Here is a 22,575-nt window from a genome sequence, read left to right on the forward strand (position 1 = left end):
GCCCCAGTTCTGCCTCCGACATGCCCCCGTCAACTTTGGCCATTTCCGTGACAGATTGCAGTTGAAAACGCCCAAAATCGGCTTTCGATTATACCGATTTGGATGCCCACGGGAGAAAGACGCCCATCTCCCGATTTGGGTCGAAATATGGGCGTCTTTCTCTTTCAAAATAAGCTGGAAAGTCCCTCAGTTCTGTTCCAGACTTCAGACCCATGACAGGCTAGCATTGGATGCCTTCTTCCTTCATTGGGGGACAGGCCTTCTGTATGCGTATTCTCCCATTCCTCTTGTGGTGAAGACTTTGCTGAACCTCAAGCAGGACAGTGGGACCATGATTCTGATTGCACCATGCTGGCTTCGGCAGATCTAGTTCCCGCTTCTTCTGGAGTTATCCTCCGAAGAACTGTGGAGATTGGAGTGTTTTCCAGGTCTCATCATGCAAAATGAGGGATCTGTTCTGCATCCCAATCTTCAGTCTCTGGCCCTCACAGTCTGGATATTGAAAGCCTAGAATTTGCTTCCTTGGTTCTCTCAAGAGGTGTTACTCTTTTAAATGGCGGCGGTTTGCCATCTGGTGGGAGGGTAAGGCCCTAGACCCTCTTTCCCGCCCTACACAGACACTGCTTGAATACCTTCTACACCTTTCTGAGTCTGGTCTCAAGATCAACTCCGTAAGGGTTCACCTCAGTGCAATTAGTGTTTATCATCAACATGTAGAGGGTAAGTCCATCTCTGGACAGCCTCTAGTTGTTCGTTTTATGAGAGGTTTACTTTTGTCAAAGCCCCCTGTCAGATCTCCACCTGTGTCATGGGACCTCAATGTTGTTCTCATCCAGCTGATGAGAGCTCCTTTTGAGATACTGAATTCCTGCCATCTGAAGTACTTGACCTGGAAGGTCATATTTTTGGTGGCTCTTACTTCAGCTCATAGAGTCAGTGAGCTTCAGGCCCTAGTGGTGGATGCACCTTATACTAAGTTTCATCACAACAGAGTAGTCCTCCGCACACACCCTAAGTTCCTGCCAAAGGTCGTGTCAGAGTTCCATCTGAACCAGTCGATTGTCTTGTCAACATTCTTTCCCTGACCTCATGCCTATCCTAGGGAGAGCACCTTGCACCTTGGACTGCAAGCGAGCATTGGCCTATTATATGGAGCCTACAAACAGTCCGCCCAACTTGGTTTCTTTAGATCCCAACAAGATTGAGGTCGCCGTCCAGAAACGTAAATCTCTAATTGGCTAGCAGATTGCATTTCTTTAAATTATGCCCAGGCTTGGCTGACCTTGGAGGGTCATGTCAAAACTCACAATGTCAGAGCCATGGCTGCGTCAGTAACCCACTTGTGGTCAGCCTTCATTGAAGAAATTTGCAAGCCTGCAACGTGGTCTTCGGTCCACACTTTCACATCTCATTGCTGCCTTGAGTAGGGTACTCAACGCGATAGTTGGTTCGGGCAGACAGTGTTGCAGAATCTGTTTGGGGTCTAGAATCCAACTCCACCCCTCTAGGCCCGTTTGCTTCTGTTCCAGGCTGCACTCTCACTCAGTTTTTATACTTTCAAGTTAATCTGAGTTATGTCCTCGCCATTGCAAGGCCCAATTGACCAATGTTTGTTGTTTTTGGTGAACCTGGATGCTGGGGATACCGAAATTGTGAGAATTATGGCCTGCCTGTCCTCGGAGAAAGCGAAGATACTTAACTGTAGCAGGTATTCTCCAAGGACAGCAGACCTTATATTCTCACAAACACTTCCGCCTCCCCTTGGAATTGTCTCCTATTTTTTTCTTTTTTTTTATGCTGCAGACAGGAAGACAGACACTCGCACATGCGAGGTGGAGCATGTGCTCCATAAAACTCTTTTAAAGCTTGTCATTAACTCTGAACCGGGCAACACGGGACCACATTACCCAATTGTGAGCATTACGGCCTCGGAGAATACCTGCTACAGTTAAGTATCTTTGCTTTTACATGCATTTCCACATGTAATTCAAGCTCGCTCACAAGTGTCTTCACACAACCTTTTCTTATCTCCTCTTCCTCATCACCTCCATTCAGTGGGCAAGCTTCTCCTCCATTGCCAGCTCCCAGTGTCACACTTTCCACCTTCCTGTGCCATATGCGTAAAACAGCTCTTCTGAGTTGGTGTGTCATGCCCCCTGTCTGGCCCTATTCAAATCCTGCCTAAAACTCAAGGGCTAATGTTGAGTAGCATGGTCAGCAGTAAAGTTACACTTGTATTCAGTAACACACAGTTAGTGCCACTAGATATACTCCTTTAATGTTAACTGCATAAAGATATCCACTTAACTTTAGGACAACGCTCTGGCATAACCAGAGTTATGGTGTTTACTTGTTATGATGAGGTTTGCTCCTCCTTTTTGCTTGTCGTGTTTACTTGTTATGCCCAAATCACTGCCTGTTCAGCTAAGAAATTCACTAGGCAAAAAAATATCTGTTGATTGGTGAGGGGGAATGGGATTGATTGATTACATATATAACCTGCCCGTACCTAAGTGGGAATACTTATGAAACATTCATGATCATAGGAAAATGACAAAGTAATATATAACATTTAATCATCTCTCTGACTTCATGTGCAACTTTCTTTAAATTAGTCATCTTATTTTCTAACTCCTCTTACTCTTATCTATCTATATGTTCCATCTTTGCTGATACGCTGACTATTAAAATGTTCTATTAGGTATTGTGTTGACATTGGAAGTAGTATACTATGCCATACTTTGTATTGTTATTTGAATATTTTTACTGCTGTAATTGTCTATTGCTTATGTTTGATTTATTCTTACTATACACCGCCTTGAGTGAATTCTTTTAAAAAGGCGGTAAATCCTAATAAATAAATAGAATAAAATATCACAAACAATTACAATTAAAATAGGCTTCCTCCAGCAAATGCACAGGACATCCTTAAAACCAAAAGAACACCAGCAGATAAGTGCAGCCTTTTAAAATTATATTTATTTTCTACACATAATATCAGTGCCCCCTCCTTTTTATGAGAACTTAAATGGATAATAAAGAAAGATTTCCGTAGTGATGATCCTTAACAGAATTGAAAGCATCCTTTGGCCAGTTTATGCTCATGTTTGATGCACTTGAAGGACGATTTCGCAACATCCGGTTACGGCCTAAAAACCAGAATTGTGCAGTCTGTGGAGCAAATCCCACAATCAGAGTGCTCCAGGATTATGAGGCATTCTGTGGTTCATCAGCATCAGATAAGGTCAGATCCATATGACTGCATTTGTAAAGTTTTATTTTTATGTTCTGCATTTTATATTAATTAAAAACAAACATTATACTAATTTATTCTAAAAATGTCTGTGGACTTTTCTACTCCAGTGCAGAACTTTGCATTTACTCTCCAAAGAAGAAAGAATATCGGCACAGGTAAATTATTTTCATGGAAGCTTCACACAGTAGTCCAGACCCTGGACGATAACTTTCCCCAGTAGATAGAAGCAGAACAGAAAATAGTCTTGTGACCCATGTGCCTGCCTCTGTTTCGTTTCTGCCTCATCAAAGAAGATAGCACTCTAAGGAACCTCTGTTTTTTTGGCACTTTTAACTAAAGTTTAAAATTACAGTAAGTTTAATCTACTAATTTTTTAAAAAGTGTTATTTATTGTACTTTCTCAAATCTCACGTAGTCCATTTAAATGTTCTTTATTCACTTAAAAGCACTTTAATATTACCATGTGTTGGAGGTTGACCAAGTGGTTTGGTAGCAGTACTATGAGCTGCCATGGCGGAAGAAAAAAGAGCAGATCAGTGATAGATGTATACAAACTTTATTAGTCAATTATAAAGTTTGTATACATCTATCACTGATTTGCCCTTTTTTCTTCCGTCTTGGAGTATGCAGATCGTCTGCCCTGTTGTTTTTTGGAACCCACTATGAGCTGTCATGCCAGAAATGTTTAATATTCTGCTCTTACGACTGGCTAGAGTTAGAGATACTACAGAGCCAGTGTTCAAAGCCTCTGCAAGGGAAGAGGTCCCAGCCTCTGCCTCAAGAGGGGCAATTCTATAACGCCATCTTGGGGCCGGCTTTCCATTGTAGAATGCTAGGCGTGCCCACTTATACCAGGTTTATGGCTCTCATAAGTTGGTATGCATGAGTATGATACATTACAGATCGCACGTGTCCCACACATGCCTTTTACGGTTTGGTGCAGCTAACATAAAGACAGCTAGGAAAAACCTAGAATCATTGCATTCACGTGAAGACATATCAAGCAAGACAAATTAACATACAATATATTTCTGAAATAAAAAAGTTTTATCATTTTTTAGTTTTAGTTATAATTTGCAGATTGCCTAATAATGATTGGCAAGGAATTCCACCACTTTGCAGATTGATATAGGAATAACAACATAAACATAGATTTATATACTATTTTCCTAGGATTTGGGTAATGAAGTTTAAAGTGATTTCTTGACGATAAGTCACCATTTCTATCAGTAAAACAATTTAATTGGACATATATATATTCAGGTGCCTGGCCATGTACAATGAGATAAACCATTGAGCACATTTTTAAAATTGTTCAGTTGGAAGCCAATGGAGTTGCAAGAACAATGGCTTAATTCTGTCAAATTTTGATGTTTTAAACAATAAATATGCAGCCATATTCTGCAGTGTTTGAAGCCTTTATGGATTTGAGTCGTTACAACCCACATAGATGTTATAGTCTAGATGGGAAAAAAATTGTGCTTAGAACAAGTAACCTAAATTGTTCCAGCTCAAAGCAGCTTCTAATTCACCTCAGTTTCTTTAACCTAAAAATGTTTGTGGCAACTACTTGTATCTGAGGTTCAAAAGTAAGAATCTTGTCAAAAACAATACCCAGAATTTAAGTTAGGATTCCAAGGTATATGAAATTTTTATCAGACACAAGGTTAAAGGAGCTACACAGCTCTAAAAAATTTGTTTTTCCCTGTTTAATTTTAATCTAAATGTACTAGCCCTAGATTCCAGAACCTTTTGACCATTCATGATTTTGAGTAAAATCCCATGAAGATTTTCTATAAATGGGATAGTAATGGTCATATCATTGGCATATATGAATGGTATATTTTTATTGTAGACTCCTGATGCAGGCCTAGCGGCCGAAACACAACGTTTGTGTCGAGTCTTTTCACTTAGTAAACTTTTGATCTTAAGTACACGTCTTTCCAGTCTTTGGCATCTGTGGTCAAAATTCCCACTTTTTTTGTCTTATCTCTGTGTTTTCCCGTGGGACGTTTGAGTTCTCCACCCTTGGCGGATTCTCCTGAACATATTCTATAAGGTGCACACATAAGTAGGTAATACACCCATTTCTCACTCATGCTTCGCCCAAGCGTTTGCCCCCTCGCAGTTAAAGTACTGTGTTACTTACACACTCTTAGGGGCCCTTTTACAGAGCGGCGGTAAGCCCAATGCGGGCTTACTGCATGCTCTTCCGGGACTACCGCGGGCCTAGTGCGGCCGCTGGCGGTAGTCATGCCCCATGTGTGCACCATTTCTGGGGTGGGGGAAAACCTGGAAATGGCTTGCGCGACGATAACCCGGTGGTAATCGGGCTTTGCCGCGCGCTGCCTGGTTAGCACGGGAGCCATTATTGCCATTATTCAACGGGTGGTGAAAAGGGCTCCCCGCCATATGGCCACACGGTAGGAGTTATCTCACCACATGGCCATTTTTTTCGGCTTTTACCGGCTGCAGAAAAAAATGAGTGTAGTGCGCAGGAAAAACAGCCGCTAGCGCAGCGCCATTTTTCCCACAACTTGGTAAAAGGACCCTTTATATAATAAAGCATAGTGCACTTGCGCATAACTGCACACACCCAGTTATACAATTAACCCTGCCCATGTCTACACAATAGGTTGCGGAGGGAGTCACGGTGTGTGGCATCTGATCAAGGATTGTCATTGCAGTGGGTGTGCTGGTGAAGAATGGCATTACAGTCTTAAACAAAATAGGGAAAACCCCAGCTCATTTCATATGGAGTTGATGCAAGTTCAAAGAAACAAGGCAACAGCAACAGGAAGACAGTGGGGCTGATATTCAGACCACAAGAGTTAGCCGGCCTGCCTCCCACAGTCGGTGCTGAGCCTGGATATTCAATTCTGGGGTGTTTCCTGTGACCAGCATTGAATATCCGGTTTATTTTTGGCTGGTTTAAACTTAACCAGCCAAGTAGATAGTCAGGGCTGGCCGGTTAAGTTTCAGATATTCAAATAGGCCTGCTATCTTGGCGGCCTAATCTGTCTGCCAGACTTAGTCGGCAATGAGCTGAATATTAGCAGATAACCAGTTATATTGTAAGATATAACCAGTTATTCGCTATGCGCTAACCAGCAATATTCAGCGGGAGATGACCGGCGATCTCCCGCTGAATATTTCTGGATAGCTAGTTAGGCACCATTTAACTGGCTATGAGTCAGGAACAGTTAAATGGTTTTAAATATCGGAGGAAGTATGTATTTTAGCAAACTAGCTGGTATCTGTATAACAAGTATACTTGAGTTGGACAAACCCTAGACATCTTTTATCTGGTTTGAACTATGCTAGAACTCTTCACAGAGGTCATGTGAATGATGAGGTGTCAGTTTTGACATGATGGACCTTGTGCTTTGAAGCCCCTGTAAAGCCATTTAAAAATGCTTTGAAAGAGTCCTAATGGACAAGCAGGTTTCAAATGTTCTTATATAGCAGGGGCGTCCAACCACAGCCCTCGCCCAGTTGGGTTTTCAGGATTTCCCCAATGAATATGCATGAGATCTGTTTGCATGTAGGCAAACAGATCTCTTGCATATTTATTGGGGAAATCCTGAAAACATGACTGGATTAAGGCCCTCGGAGACCGAGTTTGGATACCCCAGTTATATAGCTTTTCAGTGTGTCTGAAATGTGATGAAATTTCTGGTCATACAATCCTTTTTTTTTTCTTCAGGAATACAAAAAAATATTGGATGAGCAAGTTCCTCATTTACTGGTAGATGTTCGACCACCAGTAGAAGTAGATATCTGCCATTTACCTCATTCAATCTGTATCCTTTTTCTATATATTTATCCTGTAAATATTTGCCAACATCTGCTTGATTCTGCTTCAGTCATTTTTTGTTTTGCCATGTTAGAATTCTATCAGTCTGTAGTGAGACTTCATTTTGAATATTGTGGGCAGTTCTGATTGCTCTGTCTGAAAAAGGATGTAAAGAAACTGTACAGGAAAGGGTAACAAATAGGATAAAAAGAAAGATAGTGGTTTTTATGAAGAAACTAGTAAAAAAGCCCCGTTTCTGATGCAAATGAAACGGGGGCTAGCAATGTTTTCTTCTGTGTGCATGTGGGAGTGTGTGTGTCCCTGCCCTCTGGCCTCTCTCCCCTCCCCCCTCTGAGTCCTTCACTGTTACAGAGCCAGCGATTTGATTTCGTGCTCTGCTGTTTTCCCTCTCTGACTGTGTTACAGAGAGGGCGGGGCAGACACTCATAGAGAAACTGGATATCTCGCCCCCTTCACACTTCCGGCTGGAGGCTTCATAGAACGTTGGTTTTGCCTTTTATATAGAGAGAAGTTAAACAGGTCAGTGCTGAAAATCCAGAGAAACTTAACAACCCTACAAAAAAATTGAGGAGCTGATAAACAATATGTAGAGGTGAATTCCAGTCAAGGACTCAAAACATAACAGTCAGTTACAGAAACAGAAAGACACAAATAAATAATCATAGTAACATGGAGCGGCATTTTAGAAAGGCCGTCCAACTCAGAATACGGACATCTATTTCTTTTTTTTTTAATTCTTTATTTAAACATTTTCAATTTACATCCAAAGACATAAATGAAGAAATTCAGAAATATACAGAGAGGAATATTTCCCTACTAACAATAATAAATCTAAAGAAAACTTTATTAAATTTGACCACCACTTTAAAATTAAAGGTTAAAGGTGGATCAAGATACTAAGAAAAAAGATACATTCAGAGCAATTCAAACTATTATTAACAGAAGGGTAGAGCAGAATACCGCAGCCAACGTAACAACGTTCCTATCATTAGGATGGTACTTCAGGAGGTTTAACACTCTCCTTCATTTTAAGAAATTCTAACAATTTTTCAGGGGTAAAGAATATATAATTAACTGTTTGAAAAGTAACATAACACTTGCAAGGAAACCTCAATAAGAAAGTAGCACCTATCTTTAACACTCTAGGTTTAATCAACAAATATTCCTTTCTCCTTTTTTGAGTATTCCTTGCCATGTCAGGAAAAATTCTTATCTTTTGCCCCATAAATAAATCATTTAAGTGGCGAAAATAAAGTCTCAGAATGTTATTTCTGTCCATTTCGAGGGCAAATGTAATAATCATGGTAGTTCTTTCTGTGACCAGGTCCAAGGAATTCTCCAAGAACTCAGTCAAATTCAAGGTTGGAGTCACCTGAGGTTGATCACTAGCCAATTTCTTTACTCCTGAAATATATTGGGTCCTAGTAATCGGGGGATACCCTTCCACAGGGACCCCCAATACCTCTCCCAAATACTTTCTAAACATCTCTAAAGCAGTTATTAATGGAGATTTAGAAAAATTCAATATCCTCAGGTTGTTCTTCCGCCCAATGTTGTCCAGAAATTCTAATCTCCTATTATGAATTTCTTTTTCTTTAATCAAGGTCCCCACGGTATTTTGCAAATTATTAACCTCATTTTCCATTGTTTGTAATTTCACTTTCTGTTCTTGGAGACCTTGATTCAGAATCTCATTATTTTGTCACAGATCCCTTATTTCGACTTAAAAGTTGAGTTAAGCTGAAGAACAGTCTTATTTACCTCCTGAATCGCGTGCCAAAGTGAATTCATCGTTACTTGCTGAGGTCTTATCAGTCCACCGCCGCCTTCGGAAATGAAGCCCCGGGAAGCAGGGGCCACGGAATCCCATTGACCCTGATTTGCTGTTATTCCTACCGGGGTTGATGTTATCGGAGGTCCTCCTCCCACAGCGCCAAGGAATTCCACCTCTTGCTGCAGCCCTTCTGATAGCAATGCATTTCCGGGTTGCGGGGGAGCAGTGTAGGAAGGGGGGCTCAACGTAGCCTCCTCGACGCTGCGCTCCGCACCCGAGGGCGAGCCCGTCGAAGCGGGAACCTGCTCACCAATAACCCCGATTCCATAGGCTTCAAGCGTTCCCTGACGGTTGCCTGGCGTAGATACTGGATCCGTGGAGGTAGGAGGCTGTATTTTCGCCTTTCTTTTCCCCATAATTAGGGTCAGAAACGCTCTCGCAGGTTAGCTATTTGGACCACAGGAGCTCGTGATTATTTGACCGTTATAGACGCCATCTTGATCGCTGGACATCTATTTCTGAAGTGTTTTAAAACAGGTTCTGTCCACATAACAGCCTGTTATAAAATACATGAGAAATGGACGTCCGTGTGCTGTCTATCTCCAGCATAATCATCAGTTCTAAAATGAACGTCCAAACTATGGAGCAAAACAAGGGACATGGATGTCTTTGTGGCAGTAGAGAAACGTGTATATAATAAAATGGCCACATAGAAATTCATTTGGAGGAATAGCCTAATGATTAGAATAGCCGGCTGAGATCCAGGGCATAGAACTATAGGCTACAAGTTCAGATCTCATTGTACCTATTTGTAATATCCTTTTCTTTCTTTCTTTTTCTTTCTTTCTTTCTTTCTTTCTTTCTTTTTAATTGCAATCTACTGTGACTTCCCTTACTCCCTCCAGAGGAGAACTGCTCACTCGGAGCTCCTTTCTGTAACCTGGACTTGCCAAGTATGAGGTCTAAGTAGGGACATCCTTCATTTTGAAAATGGACATCCCTTCCCCTTTTGCAATCAGAGTTGGATGTCTATATTTTGGACAGTCCCTAGTCCCACCCAGAACTTGCCTAGACCACACCCCTTTCCATATTGATGTATTTAATTTTTTGTCATCCATATCATGGCTTTATAAAATATGGATATGGATGGAGGAGTGGCCTAGTGGTTAGGGTGGTGGACTTTGGTCCTGGGGAACTGAGGAACTGAGTTAGATTCCCACTTCAGGCACAGGCAGCTCCTTGTGACTCTGGGCAAGTCACTTAACCCTCCATTGCCCCATGTAAGCTACATTGAGCCTGCCATGAGTGGGAAAGCGCGGGGTACAAATGTAACAAAACAAAATGCTGTTCGGACATACAAAACACAAATAGAGCTTCTAAAATAACCACCATAGTAAATGACAGAAGATAAAGACCCGCATGGTCCATCTAGTCTACCCATTTAGAGGGTTAATCCTGAGATCAGATAGGCTCTCTGGTATTGCATCAGAAATGGATAGCCTTGTGATCCACATTTGCTTTCATTTTCTGTGCTTCCAGTTTAAAAACTGCTGTATGTTATATAATATTGGACGAGTGAATCAGTTAAAAGCTTTTCTTTTTATAGAGACAGCAATTTTTAAATGATTTCCTATAATCCACACTAGATATCACTTTGGATAAATTAGAGAGAAAAAATCTTGACTGCCTAAACCATTTGAATAGAAAATTGCTTGAAGGGAAGCAGATAACAGATGAAGAAATGTCCTTTCCAGGTAAGATTTTGTAGTCATTTAAGCTGTTACAAATTTATTAGATTAATGCTTTTAGCACACTGTGAAAAAAAATCTCCCATTGTCATCATTTTCTGGGGTATAGTGTAAAAGGGTCATTTCTGCTGTCATACGGTGCAAGTTAAAAGCTCCTTGGAGAAGTGTCAAGATTGCGGGGAAGCCAGGCTAGATCGGCTACACATGCTGCAATATCTCCCCACCACCGTGGAACCTGAAGGAGAGACTGGAATGTTAAAAGAACCAGGCTAGACCAAACACACATGCCGCAGCACCTCCCCACCACTGTAAAGCTTGAGAGGGCAGAAATGGAGGAGCCAGCCTAGACCAACCACACATGCTGCAACACCTCCCCCACCACCAGCACCTCCCCCACCACCTTAGAGCCTGAGAGGGAGAGAATGAGACATCAGGAGAGTCAAGCTTGATAGCTCCAGTTGTTAGGTTCTGCAGCATACAGAAATATTGCTGAGAGACCAGAATTCTGGAGGAGACAGGCTGGGTCATCCACACTAGTAGTAATAGCTTTCATTGTCGCTGCAAATCAGGAAGAAAGTGGTGACAGCATCTTCTGACTGCCATAGAGCCTGAACAAGATAGGAACTCTGGTGGAGCCAGACCTCAGCAACATATGTGATTAAGGGTGTATGTGCAGCAGTATGTTGAACACACACACCTGCTCCTACCTATACATACAGCTCACACCTCACAATCATACACCCTACAGTACAAATGTAAAACTTCTGTTGAACAATGTGCACCTATCATTAATACAGAAGTAGAGAGGAGACTCCATTGTAAGAGTAGTACTGTTCCACTGTGAAAATTGATAATTGAAGAAGAAAAGGAAGATCAGTGACAATACAACAGATATAAAGCAAATTTAAGAAAGTATTTTTTTTATTATTTTAATCAAAAAGCTGTGGAGTTTGTTTCTGGAGCACACCTCAAATATTGTATGCAGTTTTGGTCAACTCATCTCAAAAAAAGATATAGAGGGGCATTTTCGATATGACGTCTAAGTCTGACTTTGGAGGTTTTACAAAAAACGTCCAAAATCTGAATAGAAAAGAAGGTCATTAAAAAAAAAAAAAAGTCTGTCTTTTTTTTTTTTAAATACTGTTTTGAACAAGGTTTTGTGATTTGGACATTTTGGTCCATTTTCAAAAAAGAAACGTCCAAGTGCAAAACGATGTGGGATGTAGGAGGAGCCAGCATTTTAGTAGACTGGTTCCCCAGACATCCCAGGAGATAAATGGGGCACCCTAGGGGTCACTGCAGTGGACTTCAAAAACAATCTTTGAGATACACATCTCATCGTTGCTCCCTTATTTTGTCTGCTGAGCCCCCCAAAACCCACTACCCCCAACTGTACACCACTACAGTAGTCCTTATGGGTGAAGGGGACACCTATATGTGAGTACAGTGGGTTTCTGGTGAGTTTTGGAGGGCTCACAGTTTCCACCACAAATGTGACAGGTAGAGGGAGATAGGGACCTGAGTTCTCCAAGCCATGGTGCACTGCACTGACTAGTACACTACTCCAGGGACCTACATTCTGCTTTAATAGACCTGGCTCTAACATCTGAGGCTGTCATACAGGCTGGGAAGTCATATTTTTATTCACATTTTTGGGGGTGGGAGGGGGTCACCCCTGATTCCCTCCAGTGGTCCTCTGATCATTTAGGGCAACCTTTTGTGCCTTATGCATTATAAAAACAGGTCTAGTTTTAGTCGTGGACGGTTTTGTATTGTTCTATTATGACTGTAAAATGTCCAAGTCTTAGGAACGCCCAAATCCCACCCTTAACACACCCCTGACACGCCCCCTTGTGTTTTAAACGCACTTCTGACAGACTTCATAAAAAAATGTCTAAATATTGGTTTTGAAAATATTGATTTGGACATTTTTGTGAGAAAAACATCCAAATGCTGATTTATGCCACTTTTTAGACTTTTTTTTTTCTTTTGGAAATGAGCTCCATAGTGGAATTAGAAAAGGTACAGGGAAGGGTGACGAAAATAATAAAGGGGATGGGATGACATCCCTATGGAAAAAGGCTAAAGAAGTTAGGGCTCTTCAGCTACGAGTAGAGACGGCTGAGGGGAGATATGCTGCAGCAAAGCTCAACAAATTCTGGGCGCCAGGTCGACGTGGCATGTAGAAATTGCAAACTGACACTTGAGATTTAATGCCCCCCCCCCCCCAAAAAAAAAAAGTTAATGGTTTTTTTTTTTGGGGGGGGGGGGAGGGAGTAACACTACCCAGCATATGTTAAGCTTCTACACCACGATTTGGCTCTCTATGTAAGCTTGAGCTGAGCAGTGCAGGAAGCTCGGGAGTCTTGCAGGATTTGAAATATAGCCAGCGTGAGAGTGGACACTGATCTTTTTATTATTATTATTATTATGATTATTTATTTATAAATTTAGAATTTACATATTACAAGTTAAATACTAGACAAGAAAAATAGACTTAGGTATGTTACAAAAAGGAAAATTAAGTAATGAGAAAAATACAATTACTTGTCTTCTTTAGACCACTAAGTTGGGGAGGAGTAAACATATTGCTCATGAGATAACATTAAAGTATATTGATAAAGATGAATATTGCTTTACACACGTAGCTTCAGACCTTCATATAAATAAAAAAAAACTCAATCACGGATATCAAACTGTTTCCAACTTTTTTAAATTAACAAAAGCTCTTAATTGTTCCGGATTGAAGAAGATATATTTAAGCCCTAAGTATTTTATTACGCATTTACAAGGATAGTTAAGGTAAAAAGAAGCTCCTATTTCTAGGGCCTCTTTCCTAATGGCTAAAAAAGCTCTTCTTCTTTCCTGTGTTTGTCTAGTAACGTCTAAATACATCCAAAACTTTGCCCCATAGAACAAGGATCATGAGTTCCTAAAGAATAAGCGTTTGGCCGCTTCTAGATCTTGTTCAACTATAAAGGAAACGATGCGGACACTGATCTTAATGGAACTGAACGAGCATTACAGTTATAAGAATTATTACACCTCAAGCTGTGCTTTGAGATTTCTTCCTCAAAATGTAGCCTGATATTCAAAAACATCTGTATAGCAGCAGCTGCTGGATAAGTGCCCTATCCTTGAATTTTCAGTGGTCCTATCCAGATCATGCCAGAGCAGAGCAAGCGTCAGGTGTGAGCATTTTACTTTACTCTACAGATAGCTGGTGGTATTCAGCTGCTGTCTGCATAGCTACGCTGTCCTTAATCAAACCACTTATCTACAGAGCTGCCAAGGGAGCCAATCTCCTATGCGAGAGATTTAGGACCCGACCCACCCACAACTCCGCACACAGCAGCAGCAGGAGTTTACGTTTTAGGAAGGCCTCTCCTGCTGTCACTGGAAGGGGAGGCCGCTCAGCGAGAGATCCCAGCTCCTTGGCAGGAGTGCGGGAGATGACCCGCAAAAAATGGGAGGTCTATACAAATAGCAGCTGAATAGTGTCCCCTGCTGTATTTGTATATTTAGTGCCACCATTTGTACAGATAGTGGTACTGCATATGTATACATTATTGAGCTTTGGGCAGGCATGGAGGCCCAGGCAATTCCTCTGTCCTCCCCTGACTGGCCCTTTCTAGTAATTGACCTGACAAAATTTCCACTTAATAAAATGAGGGCCCCTCAGATTAAAAGCTAATGCCAAAATATAATTACTGGGGCTGCTCATTGATTAAAAGGTTTAATCACAGGAATAATCGCAATTAAAATATTTAATCGCATGTTCCCCTCCTTCTCCTCCTCCTCCCCCCCCCCTCACATTTCCTCTTCCAGAATATAGACAATAGAAGTAAATTATCAGAACTTTGTTTTCTGGTGATTTTACTTTTCTAATCATCTTGTTCCCTGTCTCTGGTTCTGTTTTCCTCTCTCTGTGCTCTGAACTCTGTTTCCAGGACTTCCTGTCCATTCACTAATTCTTTCCTCTTCTCCTTTCTTCTTCACTCCCTGTCCTATATCCATCTTTCATGCACAACTTTCTTCCATTTTTCTGCCTCCTCAAATCTGTCTAGTTTCTATCTCTTCCCTTTCCCTCCATCCATGGGCAGCATCTCCTCCCTTCTCTCTTCTCTTCCATTCCCTGTTAGTCTAGTATTCTATAAGGGAAAGTAGACACTCACTTTCCTTTATAGAGTGTGTGCCACTGAGGTACACTGTAGTAGAATTACCCCCTGGTGTTTGGATTCCATGCGTATGATTTCAGGATTCTGGAAATAGCTTTGGTGCATGGCCCTCATCCCAGACCAGTCACTGCAATGTCCAGACCAGGTAGGTTGAGAGGGGTGGATATAAAATAGGGGGAAAAAACTCCAAATATTTGTAATGGTAGACTTGTGAAGGGTAGTTCTGTAACAGGGTGCCCACATTTCCATGCCCCTTACACGTATTAATGCAGGTAAAATTAGCACTTACACACATGAGCGCCCTAAGGGCTGTTCTATAACGGCTTTCATATGTGTTATAGCATGTGTCTGCAAGGAGAGCATGGGCGTAACATGGACCGTGCAGCCACTTATGTGCGCCATTTCCAAACTTTTGTAAGTTAGTGTACTCTTGCCACATTTAAACGCCTGCTGTTACTCCAGTTATGTGGCTGGTGTTACTGTGGGTGCCCAGATGTAAGGCACCAGTACCAGGTTTACACAAGTATATGTTAATGGAATCATGGCACCCAGATGCCATTATAAAATTGGCTGCTCTTGCAGGTTATTGGGGTGCCTAAAAGCAGGCACCCACTTTAGAATTGGTCCCATAGTACCAGATCCCAGACTTGCTTCCAAGTGAAATGAAAGTACAAAGCAACAGGAGCAGATAGCCATGTTTATCCAGTTATAAAGCAGGAATGTTTCTCCGAGGACAAGCAGGCTGCTTGTTCTCACGACTGGGTTGACGTCCGCGGCAGCCCCCACCAACCGGAAGAAGCTTCGCGGGACGGTCGGCACGCAGGCCACGCCCACCGCGCATGCGCGGCCGCCTTCCCGCCCGTGCGCGACGCTCCCGCCAGTTCCTTTTTTCCGCGCCTGGAGAGAGTCGTGCTTTGCCGCTCTCTCTACTTCAGCCGCCGGATTCTTGCGATCGCGTATACGCGGATCGCGCTTCGTTAATTTAATTTAATTTCCGTTTATTATCTTTTCTTTTAAAAAAAAAAAAAAAAAAAAAGACTGCGCGTGTGGAGCACGCGCTCCCCTTTTCCCTCGCTTCCAGCGGGGACGCCTCGTCGCGGCCTAGTGGCCGCTCGGTCGGCTGGTTTTTTCGTGGTGTGATTTTAGCCACCATTGCCGACTTTGACTTCGCCGACGCGATTTTTCCGTCGATGTCCTCGAAGGTCCCGAGTGGATTTAAAAAGTGTGGTCGCTGCGGCCGGCCGATCTTCGCAGACCGACACCCACGCTTGGTGCCTCCAGTGCCTCGGGCGAGCACAATCTCAAGTCGTGCCGCGCTGTGTCTCGGTCTCCGGAAACGGACTCAGGTTGCGAGGCAAGTTCTGCGGGACCGTCTTTTTGGAACTTGCGCCGGCCCCTCAACGTCGACCTCGACGGCATCGGTATCGAATGGCCGGATCTTCGGTACCGGTATCGATGCCCGAGACATCGGCACCGATGGCAGCGACCCCAGGAGAACAGGTCCCGTCGGCCCGCCGGTCCGCCGGTTGAGAGTGGGGTTGAGAGGCCGCGTGGGCTGTCGGCCCCGGTCACTCCCTCAGCTCGTGAGCCACGGGATCCGAACCCTGTCGGACCCGGTACCTCGAGACCGAGGGGGATCGACCTCCCTCCTCCTCATGCCTCCGGCGCCGGTGACGTGCACCGGAAAAAAGACAAGAAGCGCCGTCACCGGGAGCCCTCGGTGCACCCTGAAGGGAGTCGACGCCGAAGCGTCATCGCAGAGAGGAGAGATCTCCGTCGGTGGTGGAGGTACCGACGCGTCGGGTTCCGGCACCTCGGTGCCGTCTCCTGGCCCCCAGCAGCTTCTGGCACCAAACACCCTTACCGGCCCCACCGCCTTCCCGGCAGCGGGCCTGGACGAGTGCCTCAGAGCCATCCTTCCGGGGATCCTGGAAGGGCTGATGCGCCAGGCTGTGCCGGCGTCGGGGGTGCTTGCGCCCCCGGCGCCGATGACTGTGGCGCCGGCGAGCTCTAGCCCGGCGCCGGGGCTGTCGACACCGCCGCCGCTTGCGGTGCCGGTCTCGACCGCCACGCAGGTGGAGTCCCCGTCGACGTCGATGGAGGGAGCTCCGTCCCCGCCGGCGCGGGAGTCCACCGCTCGACGACACCGAGGCCTCGGTGCCTCGACGTCGAGCCGGGCCCGGTACCGGACTCAGCTACATGAGCTAATGTCCGATACCGAGGATGAGGACTCGTGGGGGGAAGAGGAAGACCCGAGATATTTCTCCTCAGAGGAGTCTACGGGCCTTCCCTCGGACCCCACGCCGTCACCGGAGAGGAAGCTCTCACCTCCTGAGAGTCTCTCCTTTGCCTCCTTTGTGCGGGATATGTCTATAAGCATTCCCTTTCCCGTGGTCTCTGTGGAAGAGCCGAGGGCCGAGATGCTCGAGGTCCTCGACTATCCATCACCACCTAGAGAGTCCTCCACGGTACCGCTGCACAATGTCCTGAAGGAGACGCTGCTTCGGAACTGGGTGCGACCACTAACTACCCCCACCATTCCCAAGAAAGCAGAGTCCCAGTACAGGATCCACTCTGACCCAGAGCTCATGCGGCCCCAGTTGCCCCATGACTCAGCGGTCGTGGATTCTGCTCTCAAGAGGGCACGGAGTTCGAGGGATACCGCCTCGGCGCCCCCGGGGCGGGAGTCTCGCACTCTGGACTCATTTGGGAGGAAGGCCTACCAATCCTCCATGCTCGTGACCCGCATCCAATCTTACCTGCTCTATATGAGCATCCACATGCGGACCAATGTGCAACAGCTGGCGGACCTGGTCGATAAGCTCCCGCCGGAGCAGTCCAGGCCATATCAGGAGGTGGTCAGGCAGCTGAAGGCGTGCAGAAAGTTCCTGTCCAGGGGGATTTTTGACACCTGTGACGTGGCATCTCGTGCTGCGGCCCAAGGTATAGTGATGCGCAGGCTCTCATGGCTGCGTGCCTCTGACCTGGACAACCGCACCCAGCAGAGACTGGCTGACGTCCCTTGCCGGGGGGATAATATTTTTGGCGAGAAGGTCGAGCAGATGGTTGACCAACTGCCATCAGCGGGAAACCGCTCTCGACAAGCTTCTCCCACCGGGCGCCTTCAGCACCCGCCCCCCGCGGGCGGGCGTTTTTCCCGGGCTCGGCAGGCTGCACCCTATTCTTTTGCGAAGCGTAGGTACAACCAGCCGGCCCGAAGGCCTCGTCAGGCACAGGGACAGCCCCAGCGCGGCTCGTTCCCGTCAACCAGCGTGCGCCTAAGCAGCCCCCTGCGCCTCCACAGCAAAAGCCGGGGACGGGCTTTTGACTGGATCCACGGGAACATAGCCGCCCTACAAGTGTCCGTACCGGACGACCTGCCGGTCGGAGGGAGGTTAAAATTCTTTCACCAAAGGTGGCCTCTCATAACCTCCGACCAGTGGGTTCTCCAAATAGTGCGGTGCGGATACGCCCTGAATTTGACCTCCCTGCCTCCAAATTGTCCTCCGGGAGCTCAGTCTTTCAGCTCCCATCACAAGCAGGTACTTGCAGAGGAACTCTCCGCCCTTCTCAGCGCCAATGCGGTCGAGCCCGTACCACCCGGGCAGGAAGGGCAGGGATTCTATTCCAGGTACTTCCTTGTGGAAAAGAAAACAGGGGGGATGCGTCCCATCCTAGACCTGAGAGGCCTGAACAAATTCCTGATCAAAGAAAAGTTCAGGATGCTTTCCTTGGGCACCCTTCTGCCAATGATTCAGAAAAACGATTGGCTATGTTCCCTGGATTTAAAGGACGCATACACTCACATCCCGATACTGCCAGCTCACAGACAGTATCTCAGATTCCGCCTGGCGCACGGCACTTTCAGTATTGTGTGCTGCCCTTTGGGCTCGCCTCTGCCCCACGAGTGTTTACAAAGTGCCTCGTGGTGGTAGCGGCCTACCTACGCAAGCTGGGGGTGCACGTGTTCCCTATCTCGACGATTGGCTGGTCAAGAACACCTCGGAGGCAGGAGCCCTCCGGTCCATGCAGTGCACTATTCAACTTCTGGAGCTGCTAGGGTTTGTGATAAATTACCCAAAGTCCCATCTCAGCCAACTCAGTCTCTGGAATTCATAGGAGCACTGCTGAATTCCCAGACTGCTCAGGCCTACCTTCCCGAAGCGAGGGCCACCAATCTCTTGGCCCTGGCTTCGCAGACCAGAGCGTCTCAGCAGATCACAGCTCGGCAGATGTTGAGACTTCTGGGTCATATGGCCTCCACAGTTCATGTGACTCCCATGGCTCGTCTCCACATGAGATCTGCTCAATGGACCCTAGCTTCCCAGTGGTTCCAAGCCACCGGGAATCTAGAGGATGTCATCCGCCTCTCCACCAGTTGCCACACTTCACTGCTCTGGTGGACCATACGGACCAATTTGGACCCTGGGACGTCCATTCCAAATTCCGCAGCCCACGAAAGTGCTGACCACGGAGCATCTCGCCTGGGTGGGGAGCCCATGTCGATGGGCTTCACACCCAGGGTCTGTGGTCCCTCCAGGAAAGGATCTGCAGATCAACCTCCTGGAGCTCCGAGCGATCTGGAACGCACTGAAGGCTTTCAGAGATCGGCTGTCCTGCCAAATTATCCAAATTCGGACAGACAATCAGGTTGCAATGTATTACGTCAACAAGCAGGGGGGCACCGGATCTCGCCCCCCTGTGTCAGGAAGCCGTCGGTATGTGGCGTTGGGCGTGTCGGTTCGGCATGCTTCTCCAAGCCACGTACCTGGCAGGCGTAAACAACAGTCTGGCGACAGACTGAGCAGAGTCATGCAACCGCACGAGTGGTCGCTCCATTCCAGAGTGGTACGCAAGATCTTCCGAGAGTGGGGCACCCCCTCGGTGGATCTTTTCGCCTCTCAGACCAACCACAAGCTGCCTCTGTTCTGTTCCAGGCTTCAGACACACGGCAGGCTAGCGTCAGATGCCTTTCTCCTTCATTGGGGGACCGGCCTCCTGTATGCTTATCCTCCCATACCTTTGGTGGGGAAGACCTTACTGAAGCTCAAGCAAGACCGCGGCACCATGATTCTGATAGCGCCCTTTTGGCCCCGTCAGATCTGGTTCCCTCTTCTTCTGGAGTTGTCCTCCGAAGAACCGTGGAGATTGGAGTGTTTTCCGACTCTCATTTCGCAGAACGACGGAGCGTTGCTGCACCCCAACCTTCAATCCCTGGCTCTCACGGCCTGGATGTTGAGGGCGTAGACTTCGCTGCGTTGGGTCTGTCTGAGGGTGTCTCCGGGTCTTGCTTGCCTCTAGGAAGGATTCCACTAAAAAGAGTTACTTTTTCAAGTGGAGGAGGTTTGTCGTTTGGTGTGAGAGCAAGGCCCTAGAACCTCGTTCTTGCCCTGCACAGAACCTGCTTGAATACCTTCTGCACTTATCAGAGTCTGGCCTCAAGACCAACTCAGTAAGGAATCACCTTAGTGCGATTAGTGCTTACCATTATCGTGTGGAAGGTAAAGCCATCTCTGGAGAGCCTTTAGTCGTTCGATTCATGAGAGGCTTGCTTTTGTCAAAGCCCCCTATCAAGCCTCCTACTGTGTCATGGGATCTCAACGTCGTCCTCACCCAGCTGATGAACCTCCTTTTGAGCCACTGAATACCTGCCATCTGAAGTACTTGACCTGGAAGGTCATTTTCTTGGTGGCAGTTACTTCAGCTCGTAGGGTCAGTGAGCTTCAAGCCCTAGTAGCTCATGCTCCATATACTAAATTTCATCACAACAGAGTAGTGCTCCGCACTCACCCAAAGTTCCTGCCGAAGGTGGTGTCGGAGTTCCATCTTAACCAGTCAATTGTCTTGCCAACATTCTTCCCCAGGCCGCATACCCGCCCTGCTGAACGTCAGTTGCACACATTGGACTGCAAGAGAGCATTGGCCTTCTACTTGGAGCGGACGCAGCCCAACAGACAGTCCGCCCAATTGTTTATTTCTTTCGACCCTAACAGGCTAGGGGTCGCTGTCGGGAAACGCACCATCTCCAATTGGCTAGCAGATTGCATTTCCTTCACTTACGCCCAGGCTGGGCTGGCTCTTGAGGGTCATGTCACGGCTCATAGTGTCAGAGCCCATGGCAGCGTCGGTGGCCCACTTGAAGTCAGCCACTATTGAAGAGATCTGCAAGGCTGCGACGTGGTCATCTGTCCACACATTCACATCTCATTACTGCCTCCAGCAGGATACCCGACGCGACAGTCGGTTCGGGCAGTCGGTGTTGCAGAATCTGTTTGGGGTGTAAATCCAACTCCACCCTCCAGGACCCGAATTTATTCTGGTCAGGCTGCACTCTCAGTAGTTGTTCTTCGTAGGTCAATTTCTGTTGTACCCTCGCCGTTGCGAGGTTCAATTGACCTGGGTTATTGTTTTGAGTGAGCCTGAGAGCTAGGGATACCCCAGTCGTGAGAACAAGCAGCCTGCTTGTCCTCGGAGAAAGGGTATGATACATACCTGTAGCAGTTGTTCTCCGAGGACAGCAGGCTGATTGTTCTCACCTACCCCCCTCCTCCCCTTTGGAGTTGTGTTTCATATTTTATTGCTTGTCATTCAACTGGCGGGAGCGGTCGCGCACGGGCGGGAAGGCGGCCGCGCATGCGCGGTGGGCGTGGCCTGCGTGCCGACCGTCCCGCGAAGCTTCTTCCGGTTGGTGGGGGCTGCCGCGGACGTCAACCCAGTCGTGAGAACAATCAGCCTGCTGTCCTCGGAGAACAACTGCTACAGGTATGTATCATACCCTTTCTCTGAAATATTTAAAAATCTCTCAAATATTTAAAAAGATGAAGTCTTTGAAATCAGAGGGGGGAAACTACATTTATACTGCAACGTCCTGTCCAATACCATTTCGCTGACAATATTCCTTAATTCATTTCATGCACTTTAATATGACAATTCATAGTTTTTATTTTTGTGTATCATATTAACTGTGATTCTGTTGTAATTCCCTTTCAGTGTATGTCATCTGCAAGCTAGGAAATGACTCCCAGAAAGCTGTGAAAATTTTACAGGAATTGTCTGGCAAAGAATTAGGTGTGCTTTTAGCAAAGGACATCACGGGTGGACTAATGGCCTGGTCTAATAAAGTGGATCCAACATTCCCACAATACTAAACTGCATTATCTTAGGCAAAAGAGAATTGCAAAAAAATTGTATATTTACTGTGCATTGAAAATAGCACATATCTTGTATAGATTTTTTAAAAATGACTTGTGAATTTGTCAAGTCTTTGAATAGCGCTACTGGACATTTGGTTTACTTCTACTTCATCTGTTCAGATCTGGCTATGGGTTGGTGATGACTGAAAGTTATTTTGGTGGCATATGTGAAAAAGAGTTGATGTTCTCAATTAAGGGTCAGCCCATGGGTATCTAATGCCCTAGTCAGACTTTCATCTATGTGCCCCACCCCTTAGCTCAAGAACCTACAAGCACCCCCCCCCCCCCCCCCCCCCCCAATAGTTCAGAATTTTTCCTTCCCTCTCTCTCCCTGTAGTCCAGCATCTCCTTCCCCCCATTGGGTTGCTAGCATCGCCCCTTTCCCACTGTTACCCAGCCCCCCCCCCCCCAGATGGCCAGTGTCTCATATCCCCTTTCCTCCCACCACCTGATGTCCAGCATCTCCCCCATGCTTCCAGCCTACTGCTGATGTCATCATACCTCTTCCTGGGGCAGTCAGAAACTTAAAGAAGATGGATTCCCACAAGCACTGCCATCTCCTGGTCAGTCAACTAACAGTATTTTGAAGTCTTGGTGCATTTTTTTTTC

General features: G+C 46.0%; 1 protein-coding gene across 3 annotated transcripts in view; it reads left to right on the plus strand.

The window, feature by feature from the left end:
- The window catches only part of MOCS3 (molybdenum cofactor synthesis 3), a 158,116-nt gene extending 135,850 nt beyond the window's left edge, over positions 1 to 22,266 (plus strand). For all 3 annotated transcript variants that reach the window (XM_030198069.1, XM_030198070.1, XM_030198071.1), the window contains exons 13-17: positions 3,081 to 3,244; positions 3,364 to 3,411; positions 6,963 to 7,059; positions 10,494 to 10,601; positions 21,764 to 22,266. In XM_030198069.1, coding sequence (XP_030053929.1) covers positions 3,081 to 3,244; positions 3,364 to 3,411; positions 6,963 to 7,059; positions 10,494 to 10,601; positions 21,764 to 21,921 — 575 coding nt within the window. In that variant the 3' untranslated portion in view covers positions 21,922 to 22,266. The remainder of the gene's footprint in view (positions 1 to 3,080; positions 3,245 to 3,363; positions 3,412 to 6,962; positions 7,060 to 10,493; positions 10,602 to 21,763) is intronic.
- The last annotated feature ends 309 nt before the right edge of the window (positions 22,267 to 22,575 follow it).

Source organism: Microcaecilia unicolor, chromosome 3 (assembly GCF_901765095.1).
Source record: "Microcaecilia unicolor chromosome 3, aMicUni1.1, whole genome shotgun sequence".
Classification (NCBI taxonomy): Eukaryota; Metazoa; Chordata; class Amphibia; order Gymnophiona; family Siphonopidae; genus Microcaecilia; species Microcaecilia unicolor.